A 21,384-nucleotide genomic window follows, 5' to 3' on the forward strand; every position below is an offset into this window, starting at 1 on the left:
TGTAATTGTCAGCATGAGTAAACCTCAACCATGAGAAACAGAATGTGGAAAAAAAACAGAAAATCACATTGTTTGAGTTTTAAAGAATTTATTTCCAAATTAGAGTGGAAAATAAGTATTTGGTCACCTACAAACAAGCAAGATTTCTGGCTGTCAAAGAGGTCTAACTTCTTCTAACGAGGTCTAACAAGGTCTAACGAGGCTCCACTAGTTACCTGTATTAATGGAACCTGTTTTAACTCATCATCGGTATAAAAGACACCTGTCCACAATCTCAGTCAGTCACACTCCAAACTCCACTATGGCCATGACCAAAGCGCTGTCGAAGGACACCAGAGACAAAATTGTAGACCTGCACCAGGCTGGAAACACTGAATCTGCAATAGATAAAACACTTGCTGTAAAGAAATCAACTGTGGGAGGAATTATTAGAAAATGGAAGACATACAAGACCACTGATAATCTCCCTCTAGCTGGGGCTCCATGCAAGATCTCACCCCGTGGCCTCAAAATGATAACAAGAACGGTGAGCAAAAATCCCAGACCCACATGAGGGGACCTAGTGAATGACCTACAGAGAGCTGGGACCACAGTAACAAAAGCTACTATCAGTAACACAATGCGCCGCCAAGGACTCAAATCCTGCAATGCCAGACGTGTCACCTCTGCTGAAGAAAGTACACGTCCAGGCCCGTCCGCAGTTCGCTAGAGAGCATTTGGATGATCCAGAAGAGGACTGGGAGAATGTGTTATGGTCAGATGACACCAAAATAAAACTTTTTGGTAGAAACACAGGTTCTCGTGTTTGGAGGAGAAAGAATACTGAATTGCATCTGAAGAACACCATACCCACTGTGAAGCATGGGGGTGAAAACATCATGCTTTGGGGCTGTTTTTCTGCAAAAGGACCAGGACGACTGATCTGTGTAAAGGAAAGAATGAATGGGGCCATGTATAGAGAGATTTTGAGTGAAAATTGTGAAAGAATATATTTTATTTATGTTTATAAAACACATATACTGTTGTGAATCTATATTACACTATATTCGTTTGTGAGATTTTACCCATACTTACTGTTCATGTGCTGCAAATATTCCTTTGAACATATTACATTGGGTTTCTGCTTCATGCCTTATCTTATTTACTCCCTTTTTGTGTCAGCCACGGCTAAGATCCCAAGGTCGTATATCAAGATGTTTTTCACTGTGAAACCACCAGCGATGAGCAGCAGTAACTTTCATCTTATGTTTTCTCAGTAGGTATCGTTTCATAGTAAGCAACGCCCTTTCAACGGGCATAAAGACTCTTGACTTGTGTGTGCTCATTGTACTTCTGAAATGATCTCAGCTCCTGGCTGAGTCACTTCATTTTGTACCCATGATATATCATGTTTATAAAGTCTTCGAAGCAGGCAATCCTTGGCTGTTTGATTCATTATTCTCATTTTGTTATCTGTTGATATTTGTCTCGGAGTTCAAACTTGAGCTTCCCTGACAAAAATCTCCTTCCATCAGCAAGGGCATTGAAGATGAGATGTGGCTGGGTCTTTCAGCATGACAATGATCCCAAACACACAGCCAGGGCAACAAAGGAGTGGCTTTGTAAGAAGCATTTCAAGGTCCTGGAGTGGCCTAGCCAGTGATTGGCAAATAAATTCTTTAAAAATCATACAATGTGATTTTCTGTTTTTTTAAAATTTTTAAAATCCACATTCTGTTTCTCATGGTTGAGGTTTACCCATGTTGACAATTTCAGGCCTCTCTAATATTTTCAAGTGGGAGAACTTGCACAACTAGTGGTTGACTAAATACTTATTTGCCCCACTGTATGTAGTGGTAGCAGTAAACCTAGGTGCACATGGTTTCGCTGGATTCATTCTCAGGAGGTAATATTTGTGGTTTTTGCATGGGACAAAAGCAGCTATGCAAAAAACAGAGGTTAAGTCGGGGGTTTTAATGGGCAGACAAAAGACCTTTATGATGCTCATGTAACCGAAGCCAAGGAAAAAGGTGTCAGCTGCTTTTGGGTGAAGGGCCCTTGTGTACTTACAAAGAGTCACTTCAATGTTCTCACGGGTTACCCCCCCAAGTGTTATGCATAATGTTTTTAAGGGCATAGTGCCAGTGGAATTTTTGCCAAACCCATTATTTGGCAGTTATGATATCTAAGAAACAGTTCAACTTTGATACCATCAATAGCTCTATTCTTCACTTCCATTATACTGTAAATGGTCAGAAGATTAAAACAAACCGCATACAATGCCACAAATATGGTTGGTAGGACTGGCAATGAAAATTGGACTCTGCTAAGGTTGCCGCCTTTAATTATTGGGCATGCAGTGCCAGAAGATGAGACAGTATGGGAAGTATTAATGGGCTTAAAATAGATTCCAAAGCTTGTGTTTGTGCCAGTACACACAAAAAAATCTTTCCTGATGTACAGCTTCTTGTGATAGCTTCCTGACCTCACAACCGATGATCCACTTGATATCTTCCTAACATTTTATGCAAAGTCCCTCAGAGATGCCAGATTGGAAATGTCCAGTTTCTATGCCGAACATAAAGGAAAAATATTCAAACTCACTGAGGATGAACTTCTGGCATTGTATAATATTCTTTTGATCTGATTCCAAGGCAACGTCTGGCAATTATGATGTCAGTAACAGTGCTGTAAACATGCTATGCAGAGGTACAGGTTAGTTGAGGTTATGTTGTTTACGAAATGGATAATTGACAAAAAGATGACACCCGACCCATTATGCGTGGTGCGTCTACTTCTCAAGAATATGAATGACTTCAAATAAACAATCCCTGTGCTTCTAATTATTTTCTGCCCCCCCCCCCGCGAGACGTAAAGGTTTCGCGCCCAACTCAACCGCCACTGCAAATAGTATCATTTATCTCTAAAATTATCATTATTATTATAAGTACATCTCTCATAACATTGTGTCCTTTGTAATATTAAATAATATAGATCAACTTGGAGTGGCCTAGCCAGTTTCCAGATTTCAACCCTATAGAAAATCTGTGGAGGGAGTTGAAAATCCGTGTTGCCCAACGACAGCCCCAAAACATCACTGCTCTACAGTAGATCTGCATGGAGGAATGGGCCAAAATACCAGCAACAGTGTGTTAAAAGCTTGTGAAAAGTTACGGAAAACGTTTGGCCTCCGTTATTGCCAACAAAGGGTACATAACAAAGTATTGAGATGAACTTTTGTTATTGACCAAATACTTATTTTCCACCATGATTTGCAAATAAATCCTTTAAAAATCAAACAACGTGATTTTCTGCTTTTTTTTTTTTTTTCCCACATTCTGTCTCTCATGGTTGAGGTTTACCCATGTTGACAATTACAGGCCTCTCAAATATTTTCAGGTGGGAGAACTTGCACAATTAGTGGTTGACTAAATACTTATTTGCCCCACTGTATGTTTTTAGCTCGTCATCATAATGAAAAAATTGTTCATCGACGAAATATTTTCGGTATCGTCCTCGCTGATGAAAACAACAATGCAATTTGGTTACTATCGAACTCTAGAGAAAAAGAAGCTTCAAGAAATAGGGTATTTTACTGTTTTTACTTTTGTTTGTGAAGCCAAGTTAAGGTGGATGCCGTACCCAAATGCGCGTGAGAACATCATAATTATAAGTGAAGTAGCTGTAAAAATGGATGTACCCATTCAAGAAAGTGGATGGGCACAGCAACCGTGACAAAGACGAAAGACAAAGAAAAGACTGTCAGGCGGCTGGCGTGAATTGTTGATATTTGTGACTCAGAATGTGTTAAGATGTGCAAGGGCCCTAAATGCAGGGACAGGAGGAAGACACTTGTGAAAAAGCTCAGGAGCGGTTTAATTATCGTGTTGATTGAGACTGCTACTTGGTCCTAGTAGCACTCATTTTTCCACTTCTGCATACACACGCACACAAAGTTGATGTATGGATAAGATTTAATAATTGTAAATAGAGAAGTATGTTCAAATAATTTATTTTGACACCAAGTTATCATTCAATCTTGATTATGTTGTTGTTGAGCATCAAAGTCTAAATACTACTTGAATACTACTACTATTTTCCCCGATATTCACCAATGTTTTACAGCTGGTAAATGAAGAACAGGAAATATTTTTTTCTTAATGAAAGATTAGAGTCTAGTCTTTCTTTCGGTGGGTTTCATGTTTTAATAGTTATAGCACAAAATATTCTGTGGGACTTTAAATCTCATTGAAAATCCTCAAAAAAGGCTAGCAGTATAGAGACCTCTATGCAAAAAATGACAGGCAGTGAATGAGATAATTGTGAGACAAGAGGTTATTTTCATTCTTTTGTGGGTGTTGACATAGTTTTGTGTGACAATTAAAGGTACATGATTTCTGTTCTCAGTTCACTTGCTCAGCAGAAGGCTCACAACACTACATCACCACAGCAACGGAAACACTTCACAGACTTGGTATATCATACTTTTTAATTCTAATGTCAATTCTCATGTCAACTTATTTTTCTTTGCACAAAATTTAAATTGTGGTGTATATTAAACTCATTTTTTCGTACTGTTACCATCGATCATGAGTTCAAATGAATACTTCTGAGACTGTAATATTTTTTCCCCTCTTTTTACAGATGGCATACTATCTTCACTTGTTGCTCCTTTTGTGCGGCATCAGTGGACTGTTGACTGGAACTGTAAGAAAAGCATTTTGATCACTTATTGATTTAAACAGAAGTTTACTTCAGTTAGCTAATTCCACTGTATCAGTTATATATTTGCAAAATACTTATCGTAATTTTCGGACTATAAACCGCTACTTTTTCCCCTCATTTTTAATCCTGTGGTTTATAGTCCAGTGCGGCTTTTTGTTGATTAATTTTGTTTGATAGATAACACTTTGACAGCGGAGTCCTAAAATTATCATAAGACCGTCATAATTATCAAATGATACTATCATAGTCATTCTGCTCTAACCGCTCGAAGTGTATAGACGCACATTTCTGAGCTCCTGAAAGCACGCTATCTTAACCGATAAGCGCTCAGGGCCGGGACCAGCCTGAAAAAAAAGCCTGAAAAATACGACTCCAGTATGGCTCGGAAAACTCTGAAACCTGAGGATCTGGATGAAGTCAAATCCTCCATCCGGAAAATAGAGGCCTCACTGGCCTCTCTGACCAACCTGGAGGCTCCTCTGACTAACCTGATTCAAAGCTAGAATCGGGAAGTCATGAAAGAATTACAGCTGATGCGCGCTGAAAACGAGAAGCTCAAGCAAGTGGTTGAGGAGAAGGAGGCTCGCATCAAAGGCTGGAAATTCTGGCTGATGATCTCGACCAAGGAAGACGCGCAAATGATCTCATCATCCCTGGATTACAACTGACGCCCAGATCATATGCCAAGGCCGCTCGCCCACCTGTGGCTCAACAGGCAATTGCCAAGCTGCAAGAATTTGGAATAAAGGTGGACCCGCAGGACATTCGTCACTGCTTTCTGCTCCCAACTGGGGGGAGAGGACCGGCGACAGTGGTCGTGAAGTTAGCAGACCACAAGAGCAAGGTTGCCCTGCTTGACCAGCGCCACTGCCTGAAAGGAACGAAGATTTTTCTGAATGACAACTTGACTCGCCGAAATGCCCAAATAGCGAGAAAAGCACGTCAGCTCAAAAAAGGGGAAAATTGCCAGCACCTGGGTCGCTGATTGCAAAATCCTTGTCAAGTCGCAAGACATGAAGATAAGAGTCGTGAGAAGCCTGGAAGAGCTGACCTCATTCGAAAATTAATGATGACACCTGTTACCACCTTTCTGGATGACCACATTGATGAGTACCATGATAACCCAACTGATAATCTTGATCCTGACCTCAACTTTTGTGGAGGGTAAACTGAAACTAATCCACTTCAACGCCAGGAGTCTATACAAAAATTTTGAAAGCATTGACAAATATCTACAGAGCTTCAATAACAAGTTTGATGTTATTGCCGTCTCAGAAACCTGGCTTAATGAAAACAAAGGAACTGACTTTAATTTGCACGGATACAACATTGCTGTGATATCACCGACCATCTGCCTATCTTCACAAACTACACTCAACTACTGCGTAAATCCGACAAAGACAGAGTACAAAAGAATCAGAACTGATCAAAACATTGAAAACATAAAAAAAGATCTCTCAACTCAAGACTGGAATGATGTTTACAATGCAAACAATGTGAATGCAGCTAATGGGTGCTTTATGAATACACTTCAGCATATTTACGATAAGCACTGCCCGGTTAATTTGGCTCCCACAGAACAAAGAATGCAAAACAAACCTTGGATGACCAAGACGCTTATCAACGCTTGCAAAATCTTTTATCTCCCAAAGGACAGAGCCTGCTGAGGAGAACTTTAAGAAATATAGAAATAAGCTAAACTCCCTACACCAACTTGGACATCAACTGATACAATGAACCCGCTCAAATTGACAATATGTGAAATTCCATGGCAATCAATGACTTTTGAATGATAAGTGAGTAAAAAAAAAAAAAAAAAAAAAGGGAAAAAAAAAACAAACCAACCAAAACTGATAATAACTGGACTGTAACACAAACATGCTTGACTGTGCGTCCCGGGCTGTTGGGGGACGGGTATCGATAAGCATTTGCTTTTTCCCGTCTTTCCTTTGTCTGTCATCGTCTTTCTTTCGGACAAATTCCACACTCTGAAACTGTCTATGATTATGATGATGATGGCAATGACAATAAATTCATTCATTTATTCATTCATACTGAATGCCATGTATGTCATTAAGTGTCATCTGGCAAATTATGTCACTAACTCCATTTATGTCCAGCTTGGATCTTTTACATCCATTCAAAAGTGAGATAATTTGCCGGATAACACGAAATGACATCTGTTATGTGCATTCATTAATGCTCATGACAATGTATAATTGTCTAATGACAATCTTATGACGCCACTGTCAATTAAAGTGTTACCAAATACCATAACCAGCAATTAATGAAACAACCGGAACAGTAACTGACGGAATACTTAGCACAGAACATGAATTTTGATTGTTATATACATCTGTAGTGCCGCCGTGCATGCTAGGAGACATGTTGGATGACAATTATCCTATAATACAGTGAGGACAGCCGCGGCTTACAGTCCAGTGTGGCTTATCTCTGAACAAATGCCGTTTTCGTGCCAAATTTGGTGGGTGCGGCTTATAGTCAGGTGTGCCCTATATTGCAAAAATTACGGTAAATCTGAATTTTAACCCCATGCTAGCTGTTGTGACATTGAAAATGAACTAATAGTAATATTTTTTTTCGGTATCTTTCTTTCTTACAGGGGGCTTTTGTCATTAAAAGAGGTTAGTAATTGTTTTATACACGGTATGTATGTGTGTGTGTGTGTGGGGGGGGGGTGTCTGTATATATCCGTAATATTGTGTGTTCTCAGTTCTTGAAGGATTCACAAAAGAAGACTGGCGTGGAAAAAAAAAAAAAAACATTTATTTGCCGTAAAAAATAAGAGCTTGTTTATAAAAGATATTAAGATGATTGGCTTATATTTAACCTAATTTCCATCAATAGCTTATTCTAGGGTTGACCTAATACACACTATCTGGGCAAGGACCATTTTACACCAGTCGAATTGTTACACAGCACGATAAAATAGTTCAGTGCAGAGCAACCAAAAAACAAACCTCCCTATATGGACTCCACTGAAAGGTGGCAAGGGCATCTAATGTTTCACATCTACGCTTCTGTGGTTATTCTTGTTAAAAAGACCGGCAAAACCAAACCAACACCAATTTGTAAAATGGCTAACTGGCTTGGAGGTGACTAATTAGAAGGAGGGAGAAATTTATATTTTCCTTTATATTTTTAGGACCAACTCATTTTTAACAGGATGTATTAAGACTGTTGTATTAAGGTGATGTAACGTGTGCATCTGCAGAATGTACTGTGAGTTGGATTTCAAAAAAAAAAAAAAAAAAAAATAGAAGGAGGGAGAAAAAGCAGTAATAGCTTGAGAAACAGTTCTGAAATATAAAATAGCCATTCATCAATCCCACGTTTAAACAGTTCTTAATTTCTTTTATAAACTTTATATTATATATAAATCAGTATTTTATTTTATTAACGTAATTTTTGTAGTGCATTCCTTCAGTGGCGCCACCAGGGGGTGGCCAGGGGTGGCTGTGAGCACCCCTATAAATTGGTTGGCCACCCCACTGGCCACCCCGCTTGCCAGTATATCGTTAGATTGTTGTAGCATCAGTTATGCATTTCATCCCAAATGAATGCATTTATTTTATTTTGTTAAATGTAGGGCTGTCAAATTTATCGCGTTAACGGGCGGTAATTAATTTTTTAAAATTAATCATGTGAAAATATTTGTCGCAATTAACGCATTCGCAGTACGACTCATTCACGCATTGCCGCAAACAGCCTACAATGGCGCCGTTTTACTTCTATACAGAGATAAGAGGCAGTGTCAAGTGAGTGGAGTAGATAAAAGCATTCATTAGGGCCGTGCTTTTAATTGGCAACAGCTTTGTCATCTCTCCCACAGCAACTATAAATATTGTGGGAAGCGACGTGGGGAAGAATGACAGGAGTTGATCTTTTTCTTAACACCCTGTAGTGTACCCAACGCAGAGAAGATAGAGCATTTGCAGCCACCACCCACAGTCATGGTTGCACCACTTCCCATCATGCATTTGGGCAGAACAGTTAAGTCGCTACAGTATTATTTACTGAAAGCTCAACAAATACACTAGATGGCAATATTTAGTCACAATATACAAACTCACATTTGTCCTTTAAGAATTACAAGTCTTTCTATCCGTGGATCTCTTTCACAGAATGTTAATAATGTTAATGCCATCTTGTGGGTTTATTGTTATAATAAACAAATACAGTACTTATGTACCGTATGTTGAATGTATATATCCGCCTTGTTTCTTATCTTTCCATTCCAACAATAATTTACAGAAAAATATGGCATATTTTAGAGATGTTTGAATTGCGATTAATTACGATTAATTCATTTTTAAGCTGTGATTAACTCGATCAAAAATTTTAATCGTTTGACAGCCCTAGTTAAATGTACACCTCATGCCTAATATATACATAACACAATAAAACAGAATTGTTGTGGAACTCAAAATGTTGACTGGACAGTTACGGACTCTGCACATTAAATCATTAGTAACATCAAATATTACACAATACACCAAAGTATATCAGTAGCCGTGTCCTTAAGTCTTTTTGATAGTTTTCCCCTGACCTTTTTACTGCAATAATATAATGAAAACCTGAAATTATGGCTTTAGTTTTGGCCACCCCAAGATTTTAAGTGGCCCCATCTGGCCACCCCTATGAAAAATTTCTGGAGGCGCCACTGCATTCCTTCTGATATGAACATGATGTTATTTGTTCACTGCGAATGCCTTTACATGAATGCTGGAATTATAACGCACTGTTTTTATTCACCACTTTTCATATACTCTCTTACTTAGTCCTCCATCTCTATCTCTTACTTTAGTCAGCATCACTATGCTATATTCTGGGGTGCAAGGGCATTGAATTGGCAGCTTTCTACAAAACATATCGCCTATTTTTGGATGCCACAGCCAGTTTTTATGAACTTGCCTGTCTTTTTGGGAGGAGGTGTTCTTTTGGAGAAATTATGCAATCTTTAATCTCATTTAATAGTACACAGCTTTTTCCCACCTGCTTGAGAAAGACCACTACACAACCGTAACTTAACTTTTTCCCTTTATATAAAAATTTTGGATTTCAGTTACAAGAATGTAGTTCTAGTTATAATTAGGGCTGTCAAACGATTAAATTTTTTAATCGAGTTAATCACAGCTTAAAAATTAATTAATCATAATTAATCGCAATTCAAGCCATCTATAACATATGCCATTTTTTTCCTATAAATTATTGTTGGAATGCAAAAATAAGACACAAGACGGATGTATACATTCAAGCTACTGTACATAAGTACTGTATTTGTTTATTATAACAATAAATCAACAAGATGGCATTAACATTATTAACATTCTGTTAAAGCGATCCATGGATAGAAAGACTTGTAGTTCTTAAAAGATAAATGTTAGTACGAGTTATAGAAATTTTATATTAAAACCCCTGGTAATGTTTTCGTTTTAATAAAATTTGTAAAATTTTCAATCAAAAAATAAACTAGTAGCTCGCCATTGTTGATGTCAATAATTACACAATGCTTATGGTGCTGAAACCCATAAAATCAGTCGCACCCAAGCGCCAGCAGAGGGCGACAAAACACCAAACAACACAAGTGACAAGTGGACATGACACTGTGCTGTCATTTTAATCTGTTTGAGCTGGGCATGTGCGTTAAATGCGTCAAATATTTTAATGTGATTAATTAAAAAAATTAATTACCGCATGTTAACGCGATAATTTTGACAGTCCCCCTAGTTATAATATCTAAACAGTTCAAAGCGAATGTTGCGGTTTTCAAAGGCCAGTAAAACAAGGGAGAGGGCAGCGTGATGCTTACTTCTGCAACAGTGATTGAGGTTTTTCTTTTTTTTTCCCCCAAGGCGGCAGCGACGTATAATTTATTCTCCAACTGTAGACACAAAGACAAGGAAATGGAGAACAGAGAAGCCATAGCGCAAATGTTTTCCAAGTTGTTGATAACGTTAGTGGTGGAGTTTCTAATCAGGTCGTGCGGTTCCTGTAAAATACCCAAACTCCATCCTGTTCTTAAATATTTTTTTAAATACAAAGTAAGAAACCACTTCTTAAATATTTTTTAAATACAAAGTAAGAAACCACTATAGCTTATCGTAATCTGCTAAATTATATTGTTTTGAGCAAATTTATGTCTATCTTTATGAAAATGATTGATTATTTGTGATGCTGTATTAAGGCGAAAACATCAAAGCTTTTCATGGACGCATTACAGAAATGAATTCATGACATACAACATACTATTTTGGTAACAAATCGTGGATTGGGCCACATGATAGACATAACCATCTTTCCACTTAAATGAAATACAGTATTTCAGGTTTTCATGACTATATCCCTAAAATATTCAAAGACATAGTTTAGGGTAGATTCATTAGAATCACGCATCATTAATTGCGATCATAAATTAAACCCTGCAATAAAATGGGAGTGCCAGGTATGAACTCAAATGACTTAAAAACAAGATCGCATGTCATGTCATTTCCCTGTTGACGTTGACAAACTTGTGCCCTCTCTTGTCTAACGAGTATACGCCGTACTCTGTGGCGAGTGTGGTAACGCCTAGGCTAGTGGGTGAAGCAGCAGCTATCCATTTTTGCCCACAGGTTTAATGACCACTGTCTGTAATTTACTCTCTTATCTTAAACCCAATGTTTATAATACCTTGCAACCGGACAAAAGACACAAACAAACCATTGTTTCAAATGTTCTGGGAAAATTTGTAAATCCATCTGAAGACGACGTAGCTTTGTGAAGCAGAAAAAAGAGATCACCGACGTTTGTGATTTTCCTTGCCACAGATGTGGAATGGAAAGGTGGTGGAAAAGAAATGTGATTAGCTTCATCCTTAGAGCTCATAACACAGCTAAAAAAGCACCTAAAGAAAAAAAGGCCAAAACCATCGTGAAGGCAAACTGTCCGTGCAGTTTCCGAATGTAAAAAAACATTGCAAATATGATGTAAGAACATACAGTATTTTGTCGCAGAAAATGGTGTTATGAAACACAAAACCCAGGTTATTAATGTTCACATGCAAACACATTCAATTTAATCATAATTCTCAAATCTTCACTTAAGTTGGAACTCCTAATCAGTTTTCTACTGCCGTCAACATGTTTTTATCATAAAATATGTTGCAGCTAACGAATGCCCCCCGGAATGGACTCGTCTGGAGAGCCGCTGTTTCCTATTTGTGAATGAGAGATTACGATTTACTTTCGCTGAGGTATAATATTAGGTCTTTTACATTTCAAATGAAAAATAAACATAATTGTTTATTTTGTGATCAACATTTTATGGATGCTTTCAACCCTTTAGACGTTCTGCAACCTTCTCGGAGGAAATCTGGCTTCAATCCACAGTTCTCTTGAAAATGAAGTAGTTCGACATGTAATTGCGGCAAAGGCAGGAAGTTTTGAGCGTAGTTGGACTGGACTGCACGACCGGGTCGAGGTAAAGTTTTTGAATGTTTTTGAATTTCTGGATTCATTTTTATGAGGTAAAACGCTTGGTGCCACACAATCTCTAACTCAAATGATATCTAGTTCTCAAAAACATTATTTTTGAATATTGCTTTTCCTGCATTCGCTGCTATGAATGTTTACAGTATATTCAGTTATTGTAACTTACGCAATTACTACGATCAACATATTTTTGCCACAAATGCTTTTTTGGGTGAAAGTGTGGGGAATTTTCTTCAGATGTGCTGGTTGATCACATCTATGGAGGTAGATTTGTGTGCTTATGATTCAATAATAAAAAATGCTTCAAACAAAATATATTATTTCGATTAAATAAAACCCTAATTTCAATTAAAAAAAAGAACATTTTTCAATCAAAGAGAAAAAAGTGTTCGAATGCGAAAATATATGCATTTGATCACTTTTTTTTGAGTGAAAATGATTTCTTTGATAGAAGGGAAGATTTTTTGTTTTTTGCCATAATATGAGTATGACATTTGCGTCATTGTTATTCAATCCCCCCAAAAAGTTGCTTCAATCCAAAAAAAGTATTTTCTATCAAAGAAAAAACTCAAATACAAAAATATCATTGATCACCCCCAAATAAATGCTTTGTAGTGTTGTTTTCTTATGTGAAAAAAAAAAAAAAAATTGAAACAGGCTATGAATATATAAGAATATAATCAAAGCATTATGACGAAAATAGACACTATACATCAACAACATCTTTGTCATCGTTGTGACACAATATCATTTGTGAATAGGGACGGTCTAAAAAGCTCAACATCCATTTACTAGAATTAATTGGGCTGATTACAAAGTTGGCAAAGTACGCTAAGTTCATACCGCAAATCTTAATGCATGAATCCGATGTTTTCGTATATTTCAGACTAGGCCTGAACGATATATCGTTTAAACATCGCCATCGCGATGTGCGCATGTGCAATAGTCCCATCGCAAGGACGTGCGATAGTTTTTTAATTTCATTTTTTTTTAATCCACAAACATTTGTTTTGAGGAAGGAGAGGGGAAAAAAGCGCACAGCTTCTCTTTCACTCCAGCAAGTCATCGGCTCCTCCCCCTCCCCCTGCAACAGCGGAGTGGAGGGAGGAGGGGCCGAACAGCAGAGCGGAGGGAGGAGGGCCCGTTCTCAAAGTGAAAGCAAGCAATCAACACGTTGGAGGAGCAAGGAAGACTGTATCCAAAAGGAGTTTTGGAAGTATTTTGGCAAGAACAAGACTATAAGGGACAAAAAACAGCCCTGTCGACAGTGCCTCGCCATGGTTGCCTCAACAAGAAGTAATCTGTCAAACATGTGGGACCATTTAAAACGCAGGTATCTATGCATTCCTGCTACGAGCTCCCCATCAGAGGCTTTTTAGCACAGGTGGGAACATTGTTACGTGCCAACTTTCTTGTCTCAAGCCTGCTATAGTGGATAAACTAATAGTCTTGGCCAAAAACCTATGAGACCCAGTTGAGAATTGCTGAGCAAGGAAGGTGGACGATATGCAGACAAATACATAACACAGCTGAAGGAATGTCTTTTCTTCTTTTTATTCATGTGACAGCTATCAGGAAGGCAGGAAATTTGGGAGTTAAAATGGTTCTGTTATTCATCACAGTTATTTGCAGTTATTCAGTTCAATTATTTACAAGTTCAATTGAGTTTGTATCTTTTATATTTAAATTTATTGTAAACCGTATTTTTCAAATAACTATATATAGTACAGCTGCACATAAAGTTTTGATACTTAATATTTTTGTTGAAATATTTTTACAACTTTGTTGCCGTTTTGCAGTTTTATATTGTTATATTTTGTGTAAACAACTCAGGGGACTAATGCACTTGCACTTTTATTAGTCAGATTTAATATTTAAGTTCAAATATGTTGACAACTTTGTTGTTTAACTGAGGTTTTTATTTATTGTTATAGTTTGTGAACTCTTTTGTCATATTTAATATTTTTGTTCAAATATGTTGACAACTTTGTTGTTTTACTGAGGTTTTTATTTATTGTTATAGTTTGTGAACAACTCTTTTATTTGTCATATTTAATATTTTTGTTCAAATATGTTGACAACTTTGTTGTTATTTTACAGAAGTTTTTATTTATTGTTATATTTTGTCAAAAACTTAGGGGACTAATGCACCTGCTCTTTTATTTATCATTTAATGTATTTGCTGCTGTTGAAGTGTAAAATATTGTATTCAATAAATGATCTATTTTGTGCAGACATGACGTCCTGGATACCTTCATACAGAAATCTTCATCATTCACAAATTAAACGGTATTATATGAATACACTGTGGTCACGGTGTGTTATGTAAAGTATTTCCAAACAGCTATTCAAGTCATTTAGTGAAAATTTCTTTAAAAAAGATAGATCTTTTTTTTTTTAATATCGCAATATAATATCGCAATATATTGCAAACCTAAAAAAAATCGCAACAATAGTTTTTTCCAATATCGTTCAGGCCTATTTCAGACTCAAGTGAGGCATTAACTTGATGGACTGAATGGGAAAAGTCGCATAAAAGTGGACCATTTCAAATCTGATTTAGGTCACTTCCGCATGTGGTTAAAATCCGATCTGGGGCACATTTTTCTAGAATGTGGCCGCGGTATGAACTGTCAAGTCCCTCTAATCGGAATAGCAATATTTCAAGATTGCTTACACGGCTGAGAGTTGGGGGAAACTGTCCGTATGTGTGTGCTCCTGCGCATGCGGGTCAGTTTGCTCAGCGCATCTCGGACTGTGAATTAAGGCTGAGTTATGCTCCCGCATTGCGGTGATGGCGCAGCGACTACGGCGTCATTTGACATTCGATGGTTCTCCGGCCAGGTGACGCGTTGCTCTGTAATTCATCGCCAAGCCAGTAGAGGGGTGTGGCGTTATGTTTGTATGGTTTTGGGGCATGCTTTGTGACTTCCTCTTGTCTAGTTTAACGGAGAAAAAATAAACAATGCAATATGGAACGCTTGAAAGTGGATCTTCACCTCATCAACATTGAATAAATGTTGTGGCGCAGGCGACGCAGAAGACGGTTTCGAGGCAGTCTGTCCAACTTTTGATGCCGCATAGAGAGTTCTAGCATCAGGTGAAAACCAGCTAGCTGTGGCGGCTAGCTTCAAACTGGCGTCGAGCACTTTGTCCAGCGTTTTGTTCGAGGTCTGCAAAGCCCTACAGCCCGATTTGTTTGAGGTTTTGTACAATCAGCCAGTGGGAAGCCATAGTAGATTTCTGGAGTCTATGAAACTTCCCAAACTGCGTTGGAAGCCTTGATGTTAACGTTATCATAAAAGCACCAAGGCACTCTCAATCAGTGATGATGTATTGTGTGTGAACTGTGTGTTGTTGAAAATTAAACATCAAAACAACTCTTTTGATACCAAACCTGTGCTTTATTCTTCATATACTTGAAGTGTGACATGTAAATAAGTCACAGACTCACAGCAAACATATGTACACAATAAATGATGAAGTGACAAAAAGCTGGCAGTTTTTGGCCGACTGGGTCACCGCTTCGCGTGGCCACTCGATCCTGAACACACACGTCTCGGTGGTTCTTTCATTTTTTTATTCAATCGCTGACCTTGCCCCTTGGCAATCTTTATGATGTCTTGACGAGACTTGCTCTTCGATGATACTCCCGTCGGCTTGGTCCATTTTTGCGTGTAGAAAAATAATGTTTGACAATGGCAGTGATTTCCCGCTGAACTGGAAATAACAGTCTGAGCGGACGAATCACAGTCCATTGTAAAAACTGCCCTGTATTGGATTATGCCGTAAAGACAACTAATTGTGAGTTTTCTATCCTATCTTCTTTGAATTTTCAATTAGGTAACAAGCTTTGCCAACTCTTGACATGTTGCCATTTAAATATAGAATTTTGCAAGACTGTGTCTGCCTAGGATTCAAAAGGAACTTTTACAATGGATACAGAATCATTAAAGACATTTCCTACCATATATAAGATCAGTGTTTGCAATTGGGTCTGTGAAAATCTGCTTCTCGTGTCGCCAAGTTTAATTCCTGTGAAATCTTTACGTTTTTCCCTTCTATCCTCCAATAAAGTACGAAAGAATTAAACCTCAACAAAGGAGTCAGGATGCTATAATAAGATATTAATGTCTTAGACAAAAGAAAATGAAAAAAGTGAAAAGGTGAAAAAGTGAAATATGAAAAGGGTTCATCCTTATTTTGCATAAATAACTAAAATGTGATTTTTATATACAGGAGGGAGCATTTATATGGACAGATGGCACAGAGTTTGACTTCGATAACTGGGCTAACAACCGGCCAAGAACCACTGGGAACCAGGACTGCGCAGAGATTCTCTCTCAAGGTATGAATGCAGTTTCAACATCCCTAGTTATCCAACTTTAATGTATAAGGTGTTTATGTTTCTGTCTGTTCATCATCTTTTTCGCCAGATACTGTAAAATGTAAATTAATATCAATACGTAATTTGACACGCCAAAGAAAAGGGCTGTTAGGAGCGTGCCAGATTTGAAATAAGTAACATATTGTTAGATATAGGAAAGAAGGCTTTAAAATCTGGAAAAAGAAGGTTGGTTTGAGAAGCTGTAAGCTTGCCCGCTGACTGTGCTTAAACTCCACTCCAATCAAGTGTCAAATGTTCCCTACCTCTCCTTGTTACGACGTGCAATTTTTTTTTTTTTTAAATCTAGCTTGTGTCCTATGCCCTAAGCACTTCATTTTATACGTTAGCTCAAGTGTGTACCTTAGGAGAAGCATGTCTCCTACCTTGTGGCAGCAGTGTAAACAGATTCCTGAGAGAAGCATCTCTCTTTGCAACATTTTCGAAATGCCTTGCTCCCACCTCCATGCAAGCAAGATTTTACAAGTGTGTGCTCGAACAGGTGACAGACACATAACAAATTACGCCCTTTGACAAGCCTCACTCCATCTTGGTCTACTGGCTCACGTACTTTATTGATCGGTGGGTTAGGGTTAAGCCATTGTAATTTGTATTTAATGTGCTAGAGCTTCCGCAAATAAAGCTCACCTTAGTTACCTGACCAGCGAAAGGCAAACAAACTAGCTACTTGGACACTGATAGCTCCAGTGATACTGTGATGTGTCAAATCTGAGATTTAGTAATCTTGCCAAAGCGCTGACTCAGCATCAAGTAATTGTCTCCCTAAATGTAAACAGAGAGCAAACTAACAGAGCAAACAGAGACTAGTTTGTAGATAACTGGGCCTCCTTCCGGGGCAAAAATGACCTGATGAGGATGGATTGCTTCCGCTCTAACGCAGAAGGCGCCTTAACTCTCTCTAGAAACATAGATTACTTGGCCTCCAAGTGTTGAGTCAGTCGTGAACGATTCGTACTTTTTGAACGAATTGTTTCGAGGAATAAGACCAAACTAATCCCCTTCTGCACTGATTAGTTCTTAAGGAAGTTGGGACTTGCGTGGGAGGGCGTTGAGCAAGCATCAGCGTCTGACATCGCGCACGACCAATCAGACGCCAGCCTCATCGCAGGCAGGGGAGGGTGCAGAAATAGAATCAGAGCGTCTGTCACTCACTTCCACGTGTGGCCAATAAGCAGCCAGTGTGAAGGCAGGGGGCAAAATGTCACAGTTATGTCACTTCCTGTTCATTTACTCGGTTGCCTGTTCATTTACCGAAATTGCTGCTAAGTAAGTGTGAATGGGAGGTGTTGGACCAGTTCAGTATGGGGAGCAAGGGTCGCGTTAACCGAATATTTTCCGTCGTTGACCGGTTTTTTAAAACAGTGACGGAAAAAACTTAAGTCCATCTGTCATTTTGACAGGTTGCAATTCACACCCCAGACCACAGGGTGGCGAGTGAGCATATTAATTAGCTATTGTCTCTCTTGATGCATGACGTCGTTGGCCTTACTCGGAAAAATGTCAAGGCAACTGAGTGTTTGCCTGTATTTTTCAAACACTGAGAGAAAAGTCTGGGACACAGCCTCTCGAGTAGGTACAAAATCAATCGACAAATCAGGTTTGTTTATTTGCGTGACGTGTTCTTCAAGAGCAACGTCACTCTTGCGCGCCGAAAGTCGTCTCTACAACAACACGGATGGCGCACGGGAGAGCCGAGAATATGTTTCAATCCGTGGTAAATTCAGTTTTAAATGAGCTAAAACATATCGACACGAGTCATTGACAACAGTCTGTCTCGCGCTTGCCATGTTGAATAAACTCCGTTCTCCTCGTATGTTTACTTCCGCGCGCAAGTCCCTCGTCCTGCCCTCGTCGCTTTGCTAACGGCACGTCTGCCCGTCGCTGATTGGTGCACTCCGCCGTCTGTTTGCCTCTTGTTAAGCTTGTTCGGACAGAATATTAAATAAAAATGAATGAAAACTAAATACTATTGAATATGTCATTATTATCATTTTAAAAATGTAAGTGACGGGTAAAAATAGATTATGACCGGATTTTTATGACACTGTCAGTCAAAATGACAGACAACGAAAAAGTCTAGCGCAACCTCTGATGGGGAGTGATCATTTTCTGATCTTGTTGAGAGTGGGCAGAAAGTTGGATGTCAGGGTAGGAGAACAGACAAAATATTTTGAAGAGCAGATTGGGAAAGGTTTGGTGCGCTTTGTGAGGAGAGTTTTAAGGACGTTGAGGATGGAAGAACAGTTGATGAGTGGAGTGAGAGTTTTTGTAAGGTGATTTTAGATTGTACTATTGAGTGTGTTCCAAAAAAGACAGGGCATAAAGCTAGACCTCCTGTTCCTTGGTGGAACCTAAACTGTGAGAAAGCTGTTCGGGCTAGGAATCAAATGTTTAGACAGTTTAGGAAGTTTCCAATAAAAAGCAATGCAATTGAGTTTAAAAGGTTGATGGCCAAGGCAAGAAGAGTGATTAAACAGGCAAAAAGGGACTGCTGGAGAAGATATTGTGGAAAGCTTGGGTCAGAAAGCACAATTACAGAAGTCTGGAGAGCTGTCCGTAGCATGTCTGGAATCACACGAGGCTCAGGAATACCTATCCTTGAGAATGGGGGAAGGTCTGTTATAACAAATATCGAAAAGGCTCGAGTTTTTGAGTGTAAATGTAAGGATGTCCATAGTAGGGAGAATTTGGGAACAGAGGGGTTAAATAAATGTAATGACACTTTGCAGCATCATTGGCCTAAATTGAAGTTTGGTGGGCACAATTTGTTTTTTTCAATTGGGGAACTTAAAAGGGCCATTGATAAGGGGGAAAGAACAGCCCCCGGCAAAGACGGGATCAGTTATGACATGCTAAAAAGAGTTGCATGAACTGCTTGTGGGAGACAACGTTTTGCATAAACTGCTTGCCTTGATTAATATTGTGTGGGAGGAGGGATGTCAAGTCATGGAAGCAGGCAGTGGTTGTGCCAATTTTGAAGCCGGGTTAAGATCCTAAGCTGGCAGGTTCATACAGATCGATTGCATTAACCTCTGTTTTTCGTAGGATCATGGAGCGGATGGTAACTTATAGATTGGTGTTCAAGCTGGAAAGTGAAGGAAAGTTTGCAGAGGTGCAAAGTGGCTTTCAAAAGGGAAGGGGGACTATGGATGCTGTGGTGTGTTTGGACTCTGACATTAGGAAAGCCCTTATTAATAAAGAATCTTTGATTGCGGTGTTTTTGGATATAGAAAAAGCGTACGACATGTTATGGAAGGAGGTTTTAATCATAAAAATGTACAATCATGGTATTAGAGGAAGATTATTGAATTGGGTTTGGAACTTTCTCCAAAATAGTCGTTCAAGTGAGGGTGGGAAACTCTCTTTCTGAAGGAGTGGAAATTGATAATGGAACTCCTCAGGGTAGTGTTATCAGCCCTGTATTATTCAACATTATCCATCAATCTCTGCAGCAATGCTGACAGCACTCCTGTAACGAGTCACATGACATTTTGGAGGGAAAATGACAAGCAGTACTCAATTTGGACATTTAGGGATGTACCGTATTTTTCGGACTACAAGTCGCTCCTGAGTATAAGTCGATCCAGCCATAAAATGCCCAACGAAGAGAAAAAAAACATATACAAGTCGCACCGGAGTATAAGTCGAATTTTTGGGGGAAATTTACTTGATAAAATCTAACACATAGAACAGACATGTCATCTTGAAAGGCAATTTAATATAAAAATACAATAGAGAACAACATGCTAAATAAATGTACAGTGTACAGTGCATGAACAACGAAATGTGAATATACTGTCCTACGCTACGGCTCGGTCCTGGCTATACAGCGAACTCCCAAAAGACAAGGCTGTACGTCCGTATAATTTGCTGAATCAATTTGGTTCTCGATAGAAGACTCACTTTTGTTGCCAGCGGTTTAGGTATTAATGGCTATATTTTGAGGGGAAAATAAATTAACTCTATTATATTAGCTGCACATAGACTACTTTTAATTATGTCAAAGTTCCATTTTGTCAGTGTTATCCCATGAAAAGATATACTTAAATATCTGTAGAAATGCGAGGGGTGTGTACTCACTTTTGTGATACACTGTATGTGTGTGTTTCAAAGGGGATTAAAAACAGGAGTAACGGTGATAATGAATCAAATCAAGAGGAGATTGGCAACCAATTTTCAAGGTTATACACGTCATTACTGTGAAAATCATGGTATTTTTGTTTACTTTCAGGACGATGGAATGATCGGAACTGCAATAGTCGGATACCGTTTGTTTGCGCCATAGAGTTGGACCCTTACTAGAAGACTTTTTGAAAGTGTTCTAGTTTCTTCCACTGGTTTGATGGCACTTTGATGGAAACAATCAGTTGTTGAAAATTTCTGAGTTGTTACTAAAAGTCAAACTACAACACTGCACTTAATAAAGCAACCTACTTGAGCAAGAGTGTGTACGTGTAAATGTGTTATATTTTCTTATTGTACGAGTAGTTAGTCAGCATGCATCCTAACCATGTTTGGTTGTATCACTCACTGGTGACTACCTATAAACAAAAGAGGGAAACGCTGCGAGGATATATGGTTATATTTCAAATATAATCCGACCGAAAATGGAATAGAACACATTGTCCCGGTGTGGAGACCACGGACCACAAACTTGGTGGCAACAATAGGCTACCACTGTTATCTGAAGCAGCACTGGAAAGTTCACCATCATGATTTTTATTCAAAAGTAAGTTGTAACAAATCATTTTAAGATTTCATTGATCATGGAGTACTTATACT

General features: G+C 38.6%; 1 protein-coding gene across 1 annotated transcript; it reads left to right on the top strand.

Annotated features, from left to right (window-relative positions):
• The first annotated feature begins 1,846 nt into the window (after positions 1 to 1,846).
• On the top strand, positions 1,847 to 21,000 carry LOC130923283 (ladderlectin-like). Its single transcript, XM_057848883.1, has 8 exons — positions 1,847 to 1,885; positions 4,387 to 4,453; positions 4,624 to 4,686; positions 7,328 to 7,349; positions 11,874 to 11,959; positions 12,052 to 12,186; positions 16,437 to 16,545; positions 20,834 to 21,000. Exons 3-8 carry the CDS (start codon positions 4,624 to 4,626, stop codon positions 20,902 to 20,904), a joined length of 486 nt encoding a protein of 161 aa, XP_057704866.1. The 5' UTR covers positions 1,847 to 1,885; positions 4,387 to 4,453; the 3' UTR covers positions 20,905 to 21,000.
• Positions 21,001 to 21,384: the final 384 nt, after the last annotated feature.

The sequence above is a fragment of the Corythoichthys intestinalis genome, chromosome 10 (genome assembly GCF_030265065.1).
Source record: "Corythoichthys intestinalis isolate RoL2023-P3 chromosome 10, ASM3026506v1, whole genome shotgun sequence".
Taxonomy (NCBI): Eukaryota; Metazoa; Chordata; class Actinopteri; order Syngnathiformes; family Syngnathidae; genus Corythoichthys; species Corythoichthys intestinalis.